Source organism: Chrysochloris asiatica, unplaced genomic scaffold (genome assembly GCF_000296735.1).
Source record: "Chrysochloris asiatica unplaced genomic scaffold, ChrAsi1.0 scaffold00321, whole genome shotgun sequence".
In the NCBI taxonomy this organism is placed as follows: Eukaryota; Metazoa; Chordata; class Mammalia; order Afrosoricida; family Chrysochloridae; genus Chrysochloris; species Chrysochloris asiatica.
This window is the reverse complement of record NW_006408839.1, coordinates 850,317-859,148: the sequence shown is the minus strand read 5'-3', so window position 1 is coordinate 859,148 and position 8,832 is coordinate 850,317. Positions and strand designations below refer to the sequence as shown.

Here is an 8,832-nt window from a genome sequence, read left to right as displayed (position 1 = left end):
TCCGCGTCCGCCCCCCCAGACCCACCGCCTCATCATCATCCCTAACCCTCCTCCAGCCCGCAACCCCTCTGAGCCCGCCCCCATCCCGACTCCTGTCTGTGGGTCCTCAAAGCCGGTCCACCCGCTCCTCAGCCCAGTCTTTCTACTGCCCCGTCCCTGGTGAGCCCAGTTCCTGAGGCTTCGCCCCCGGCCCGCATCTTTCTCTGACCCTGCCCTGGCCTGCCCTCTCCTCTGGTCCCACCCCGAGCCCGTCCCTCCCCTGGCCCCGCCCCGCGCTGGCCCCGCCCCACGCGGCCGCCAAGCCCAGGTTTCCTGGCAACGTAGGGACGCGAGCTGCGGGCGGGGATCCGGGCAGGTGGTGCACGTAGCATGGCCTCGGCAGAGGCGCAGAGTGCGGCGGGCTCATGGCAAGAGCAGGGGGATGAGGACGACGAGGAGGAGATCACGGCCGCCAAGCTGCGGGGTCAGCAGCGGCCATCGCCCATAACGGCGCTGTCTGCCTTCAGCTACATCCCTCCGCGCCGCCTGGACCCCAAGGAACACAGCTACTACTACCGCCAGAGCAAGGTGGGTGGCGGGGAGAGGTCTCCTGGACCCCAGAGAGGAGAGCTGTGGGGAGGAGAGGGAGGAGGAGCCTCCAGACCCCAAGGACAGCTACCAATGCTCCCAGGGCAAGCTGCAGGGGGCAAGGAGGGGGGAACAGGCCCCTGGACTCCAAAGAGGGGAGCTGCCAATGCTCCCAGGGCAAGCTGGAGGGGACAGGGAGCGGGGAACAGGTCCCTGGACCCCAAAGAGGAGAGCTACCAATGTGCCCCGGGTAAGATAGTGGGGGGTGGGGAGGAGAGGGGCAACGGACCCCTGGACCCCAAAGTGGACAGCTACCAATGCTCCCAGGGCAAGCTGGAGGGGGCAGGGAGAGGTAGTGGGCCCCTGGACCCCAAGAAGCACAGCTACATCTACAGGCAGCACAGTGGGGTGATCGAAGGGGACTGGCCCCAAAGTGGCAGTGTTCCCCCACAGGGATCAGGGCAACGCTGGAGCCTGGGGTTCAGGGGGGATGCAGGAACAGAGGTGACCAGAGGCCTGTGGAAGGTATGGTAGGTGTGGGACATGCCCAGGGCTCACATGAAGGAAGTGCCACCAAGCAGTATCCATTAACCCAAAGTCCTTCCTCAGGCAAGGTGGACACAGGGGTGCAGGAGGGGGCACAGAAGGATAGTACCCCTCACCCCCAGCACAAGAAGAGGTTTGGAATGACATCCCGAGGTGCTACAAATATGAAAGGGACCTGACTGAGGCAGCCTGACAAGAGGGGCGCAGGAGGGGGGAAACGGGGAGGCAGTTGCTGCCACATGTATTCATCTTGAAATTGGGTTTAGCTATTAGAAATTATCCGGGCCCTGTTTACCCTCTCTATGTGACTCAGGAGATGAGGTCAGATGCTGAACAGAGAAGGAGGGGGAGAGCCTACATGTCTGGACCCCCAAATCCACATACCTGGACAGCAATGAGACGCCCCCCAGGGGGGGGGTGGAGGGTTAGAGCCCTGGACGTCGGGAGGTGGCAGGCTCTTACACGTTGTGAGGGTGTTGTACAGTGGGTCAGAACTCCGGGGACATTCATCTGGGGAGGAGCTATGCAGCGCAATGCTGGGACCCAGAGAGGACACCTAGAAGAGTAGGAGGGATTGGAGGAGACGGGTGTTTGGACCCCCAACCCCAATCAGCAGGGTGCACAGTCAGGAAGAGGAAGTGGGAGCCTGGCCCCCTCTACTGTGGGTCAGCAGCATGGGGACCCAGTGTCCACCTTCCAACCTAGGGGGTGGCTGTGGCCAGCCGCAAAGGGAGGTGGATGGGTGGGCTCTAGTTTGGGCATCACTCGTCTTGCTGAGTGTGTTCCTTTGCACAGTCCTTGCGTCCAAACATCTTCTGTGTGTTTGTACCTGGTCATTATTTGTACACGTAAGCACTGGCTGGATCAACCCCGCGGAGATAACTGGACCAGATCTGCCCGTTAGCCACCCTGTGGGATTGAGAGGCCCAGGAGTAGATCTGAGGGATGGGGTGAGAAGAAAGGATATTCCCACAATGCACCTTTGCCTCCCTCCTTACACGCACCATCAATAGCACCCAGTCGGTAACTACAGAAAATAATGCCTCTGAAAAGAGGGGCAGTGTGGGTAACCAGCGTTAGGACTGGAACCCCCTATGTACCAACCCTTCTTGTAAGACACCACTCAGAAGGAGTTAGGACCAGCATAGCACCCCCCGCCCCACCCCCCATGTATCACCCTTTTCTTATAAGACACCACTCAGAGGAGTTAGGACTGGGACTCTCGCCAGCATATACTTATTTCACCCAACTGATAAAAGAAAATCCCTCTTCTCCCAAACAAGGCCTCATTCATAGGATCTATTCAGAAGGGGTGGGCCTGGGGGCAGACACCTGGTGTGTCCCATGCTGTGAGGGTGCAGGGTGGGACTGAGGCTGGCCATCGGAGACCCCACACACTGTGATTAGCTATCCATTCGGGGTTCCCTGCTGTTAGGCTTTCTGGCATTGGGAGTGGCCTGTGGCTTACCCAATGAAGGTAAATGAAAGATAAACTAGCACGAAAACCTCTCCTTTGACTAGATTATTGAACAATGCAGCTTGAAGAAGGCTGGGATGAAAACTAGACGTATTAACAGATGATAGCCCTCTTCCGGGGACAGTTCCCTAACACATCAGAGCTGCGGTGTGCATGTGTTTATATATAAGGAGCTCTGGTAGTGTAGTGGTTACGAATTGAGCTGCGAACCTCAAGGTCAGCAGTTGGAAACTACCAGCTGTTCCGTGGGAGAAAGATGAGGCTTTCTGCTCCCGTAAAGATTTACAGCCTTGGAAACCCTGTACAGGGGCACTATGAGTCGGAACTGACTCCACGGCACATAACCACCACCTTGTTTATATATGTATATTTTCATAGATATATGTCTGTCATGCATTCATTTACATGGACTATATGGAGTTTCTGGGGGTTGCAAATAGTGTAACAAGTTCAGGTGCAAAATAAAAGGCTAGAGGTTCGAGTCCACTCAGAGACACCTCACAAGAAACGCCTGGTGATCTACTTCCAAAAAATTAACCATATGAGACCAAAAGGGCAGCATGTGCCCCAAATCAAAGGTCAGAGGTCAGGAGGAGGCAGACAAAGGGACATGGGGAATTCAGGAAGGCAGTGGGATAGGAACAATATATCAAAGGAGGACCTGCAACTAGCCTTGTAAAACCAGGAGGATCCAAATCATTGGCTAGAAAACTCACTTGCTCTGAAACCTTTCACCCAGTCAGTAACTGAAAAAATAAAAACAGCCTCTGTAAACTCTCTGGAGCCCAGTCCTCTGACCCACACGGGGCCTCCGTGAGTTGGATATGACTCCACACAGCTGCCTTAATGAGAGATGGGGAAAAGAAACACAAGTTCCACAGAGCGCACCCCCACCCCACCCCATCCCTGTCAGCTCTGGGTCACTGTGTGTGACCAATACTCAGACAGTCCTCAGACTCTGCATCTTCCACCCCTGTTTATTCCCAGACGGGCATCGTCTCCCTCTATGACTGTGTGTTCAAAAGGAGCCTTGACTACAATCAGATCTCGCACAGAGATGACCGGGAGCATGCCAGGAGCCTGGGCCTGCATGTGAACGACGAGGTGAGAGAGGGACGGGGTGGAAATGTGAGGCCACGCTAGGATCAGCTTCAGCCTGCATCCTGGATCCCAGTGGCTCACCCATGTCTGACTGTGCTCAGAACCACATGGAGCTCTGTGGGGGGACTCACATATCTGCTCATGATTCCGTTTTCTTGCACAGAATGTTAGCTTGTGAGAGCAAATCCGGAAGTATTCATAGGACCGACATTAAGGGGTAAGGGACTAGATGGAAGGTTGGCAGCTCTGATCCACCCGGAGAGAGCTCGGAGATCTTCTCACGGGCCACGCCGCCATGGAAACACAATGAGCGCAGTGTTACTCGGCACACATGGGTTTCCCAGGAGGCTGAATCGATTGAACGCAACTGGCATTTGAGCCCTGTTGGTTTTGGCTCGTGGACACCATGTGACAGAGTGCACCTGCCCCACATGGTTTTCTAGGAGGTCATTTTACAGCAGTATAGCAGATCTTATCTCCTGTAGAGCCGCTGGGTGGGTTTGAACTGACAACCTTTGGGTTAGCTGCCACGCCTTACCCATTGCTAAACCAGGGCTCCTTTTTAAAAAACATTACTTACCTCATGTTTGGCAGGGTGGAAGGTCAGAGAAAAAGAGGAAGACCCCCAGCGAGATGGATTGGCAAAGTGGCAGCATCAATGGGCTCAAGCGTGGCAATGATAATGAGATTGGCCCAGGATCAGGCAGTGTTTCGTTTTGCTGTGTATAAGGTCGCTATGAGTCGGTATCGACTCGATGGCACCTAACAACTACAACAACATCTCCTCTTAGGGGTCCTGGTGTTGCACTGTGGGATAATGCACTAGACTGATAGGTCTATTTGAACCACAAGGTGGATGGTTCAAACTCACCAGCAGTTCCTAGGAAACCCTGTGAGTCATAACTGACCAGACGGCACTTAGCGACAACAACACCATATTCATTTATGCATTGGGCTGTGAACTGAAAGGTCGGCAGTTCAAACCCACCAGCCGCTCCTCAGGAGAAAGAAGCGAGAGTAACCCTTGTAAAGATGACAGTTTGGAAACCCTAAGGGACAATTCTCCCCTGTACTATAGGGTTGCCATGAGCCAGAATCGCTAGATGTTGGTGGGTTTTGATTTTATATCCATTTATTCAACAACAATGACATTTCGGGCACCTCTATGTAGCACCAAAGGAGCTCTGGTAGCGTAGTGGTTATGAATCGGGCTGCAAACCGCAAGGTCAGCGGTTCAAAACTACCAGCTGTTCCACGGGAGAAAGATGAGGCTTTCTGCTCCCGTAAAGATTTACAGCCTCGGAAACCCTGTGCAGGGTCTCTATGAGTCGGAACCGACTCCACAGTACATAACCAACCAGCCAACCAACCATGCAGTGCTGGGAAAGACATAAAGGGAATAAGATAGATGTTCCTGGTTCTAGAACTTCCATTCCCAGGAAGAGACCTAACCATTAAAGGCAACTTCATCATGAACTCATTCCAGGCTGGGTCCTTGTCACACAGCAAAACAAAGGCCTGTCAGGGGATGGAGGATGGGCAGGGATCCTTCTATAGCAGGCTGGGTGGGTGGGCCCAGGGTGAGAAGGGGGCTTCAGGAGACAGCCAGTAGGCACATGCATAAGGAGCTAACAGGCCAAGCAAAAGCCTGGGATCTGGAACGTGCACTGGGAGTTTGGGGGAAGACTGGGAAGGCAGGGAGGAGAAAGGTTTAGACAGAAGGAGCCGTGGCTGGGACGCCAGGGTCTCAAACCTGAAACCATCATGCAACTTCTGTCTGTCCTTCCAATGGCTTAAGGGTGGTGGAGGGCTCTGGGCAGAGGCAGTGCCCAGGTTAGGGCCAAGGGAGACTGCACTGGCCACTACCTGAGAGGATGGTGGAAATTCAAGCGTACCGAGAGGCACCTCGGAGAAAAGGCCGCGTAACGTACTTCCAAAGACTCAGCCACCACAAACCCTGTGGAGCCCACTTCTGCTCTGACACACACGGGGCCACCCTGAGTCGGAGTAGATGGCCGGGTGCAGCATTTAGGGAGGAGCCCTGGTGGCACCGTGGGTTAAGCGTTTGGCTGTTCTGTGGGAGAAAACCTGGGGCCATCTGCTCCCGTAAAGATGTACAGCCTTCGCAACCCTGACCGGGCAGTCCTACTGTCTGACAGGGTAGCTAGGAACTGGGATCGGCCCCATAGCAGAGACTTTGGTTTTCATGGAGAGGAGACAGCAGTGGCCGGGGGAGTCTGCTCAGGTGAGCAAGCGCCCATGTGTCTTACCTGTTGGGCTCTGGGCACATGAAGCCCAGACTCCCAGCAGCAGGGTGGGCTGAGCCACGGTTGCTGTGTGCCCTGTGTGGTGTGTGTCATGTATAGGAAATGTGTCATGTGTGGTGCATTGCATGGTGCCTTCTGTGCCACGTGTTGTGCATGCATCATGTGCGTGCTGTGTGTATGATGTGTGTGGTGTAGGTGTATGGCATGTATGGTGTGTGGTATGTGTACCCATGTGTGTGTTGTTTGTACTCTGTATGATATGTGCTGTGTGTGAGGTGTGTAGTGTGTGAGCCCTGTGTGTGTTGTGTGCTGCATGATGTGTGTGGTATATGACATGGATAATGTGTGTGCCTTGTATGATGTGTGTGCTGTGTGTGCCCTGTAGGACATGTGCTGTGTGTGCCTATATGACGTGTGAGCTGTGTGTGCGCTGTACGATGAGTGTGCCCTGTGTGATGTGTGAGCTGTGTGCCCTGTACGATATGTGTGCCATGTGGCCTGTATGATGTGTGCTGTGTGCTCTGTATGACGTGTGTGCTGTGTGTGCCCTGCATGACATATGTGCAGTGTGCTATGTATGATGTGTGTGCCATGTGTGACTATATGACGTGTGAGTTGTGTGTGCTCTGTAGGATGTGTGTGCTGTGTGCCCTGTGGGACGTGTGTGCTGTGTGCCCTTTAGGACGTGTGAGCCGTGTGTGTCCTGTAGGACGTGTGTGTCGTGTGTGCCTATATGACGTATGAGTTGTGTGTGCCCTGTATGATGTGTGAACCCTGTTTTTGATATGTGCTGTGTGACCCCACAGGAGCGGGAGCGGCCGGTCGGGGTGCTGACCTCCTCCATTTATGGGAAACGTATCCACCTGCCAGTGGAGCCGCTAAACCGGGACCATGGGCGTGCCAACCTCGTGAAGGCTGACTTCTACCGCAAGAACGACATCAGTAGCCTCAAGGCTCCTGGCTTTGGGCACATCTCTCCAGCCTGAAGCCGCAAGCTTCCAACAGCCTGTGGGGGACCTGCCTCAAGTGAGGCTTTCAGGGGAGACCTCTGCAGGGTGACTGCCCCACCAGTTGTCTCGTTAGGGACCTGGTCCTCCGCCTCTAGGTGGCACGGCCAGGGGCCTGGTTACTCTGAAGCTGTCTGGATGACATGCTGCTGGAAATGGATTCACTGGGAACACGTAATAAAGAGAAACATGCCTTCCTGGACCCCACATTCCCTGTGACTGTCTGGGGGTCACGCCGCCTCTCCCTCACCCTGCCCTCTCAACCTCGGTGCTTCTCCTCCAGAGGCCAGAGCTTCAAGGACCAGCATGGGGGCGGGAAGCAGCCCTGGTAGGGATGGGGGGCCTTCCTCCCTCCCTCCTCAAAGGAGACCATAGGATAAGCACTGGACTGCTAACTGCGGATCGGCAGTTCAAACCAACCAGCTGCTCTGTGGGAGAAAGAAAAGACTGTTTACAATCTTGGAAACCCTGTATAGGGTCACTATGTTGTTGTTGTTGTTGTTAGGTGCCATCGAGTCAGTACCGACCCTATGCAAAACAGAACGAAACACTGATGGTCCCGCACCAACCTCACAATCATTGCTGCTGCCACCAGGCCAATTCATCCCTCTGGGGTTCTTCCTCTTCTCCAACCCTCAACTTTACCAAACATGGTATCCTTCTCCGCCACTGGCCTTTCCTGATAATAAGTCCAAAGTATGAGAGACGAAGTCTGGCCATCTTGGCTTCTAAGGAGCACTCCGGCTACACTTCTTCCAACACAGGTTGGCTTGTTCACTTGGCAGTCCTTGGTACTCTTAATATTCTCCTCCAACACCGTAACTCACGTGCATCAATTCTTCTATGGTCTTCTTTACTTACTCTCCAGCTTTCACATGTCTATGAGGTTGTTGAAAAGACCATGACTGGGTTCAGGCGCACCTTAGTCTTCAAATTGACATCTTTAAAGATGCTTTATCCCGCAGGTTTGCCTAATGCAATTCGTCATTTGATTCTTGACTGCTCTGAGTCCTGGGGAGTCCCGGTGTGGTGCTGTGGGTTAATGCGCCAGACTGCAAAGCTGTTTGAACTGCAAGGTCTGTGGTTCAAGCTCACCACCTGCTCCTTGGAAACCCTATACAGGGTCATTATGGGTCAGAAACAACTGGAGGGCACTTAATCACAAAGAGTCCTGGAGGAGTCCTGGTGTGGCACTGTGGGTTAATGCACCAGACTGTGAAGCCATTTCAACTGTAAAGGTCGGTGTTTCAAGCGAATCAGCTGCTCCTAGGAAACCCTATACAGGGTCACTATGGGTTGAAATCAATTCTATGGCACTTAAACAATGAGTCCTGGTGTGGCAATGGGGTTAGTGTGCTGGACTGCAAAGTTGCTTTGAACCACAAAGGCAGCGGTTCAAGTTCATCAGCTGCTCTTGGGAAACCCTATACAGGGTTGCTATGGGTTGAAATCGACTTGATGGCACTTCACAACGATGACAAGTTGCTCTGAATCGGAATTAAGTCGATGGTAGTAGATTTGGGTTTTGGCTTAATTATTTATTAATTAATACTTCCTAAATGGACTGGCCAAGTGGCAGCATCAATGGGCTGATGCATGGCAACAATGGTGAGGTAGGCCCAGGATCGGGCAGTGTTTCGTTCTGTTGTGCATAAGGTCACTATGAGTTGGTACCAACGTGATGGCACCTAAAAACAGCAGCAATAATCTGGTGGCTCTGTGGGTTAAGTATTGGGTTGCTAAGCACATGGTCATCAGTTCAAGGAGAAAGGTGAGACTTACTGCTTCCATAATGATTTATTGATGTTGTTAGGTGCCATCGACTCGGTACCGATCCATAGCGACCTTATGCACAGCAGAACGAAAC

General features: G+C 53.5%; 1 protein-coding gene across 1 annotated transcript; it reads left to right on the top strand.

Moving 5' to 3' along the window:
• Positions 1–369: 369 nt before the first annotated feature.
• LOC102810572 (chromosome unknown open reading frame, human C5orf49) lies at positions 370–6,944 on the top strand. The gene is made up of 3 exons (XM_006875345.1): positions 370–567; positions 3,578–3,694; positions 6,765–6,944. Exons 1-3 carry the CDS (start codon positions 370–372, stop codon positions 6,942–6,944), a joined length of 495 nt encoding a protein of 164 aa, XP_006875407.1.
• The last annotated feature ends 1,888 nt before the right edge of the window (positions 6,945–8,832 follow it).

Coding starts and splice junctions, on each gene's coding strand:
- LOC102810572 (XM_006875345.1), top strand. CDS start 370: ATGGCCTCGGCAGAGGCGCAGAGTGCGGCGGGCTCATGGCAAGAGCAG. Junction 568..3,577: donor ACTACTACCGCCAGAGCAAG/GTGGGTGGCGGG, acceptor GTTTATTCCCAG/ACGGGCATCGTCTCCCTCTA. Junction 3,695..6,764: donor GCCTGCATGTGAACGACGAG/GTGAGAGAGGGA, acceptor GTGACCCCACAG/GAGCGGGAGCGGCCGGTCGG.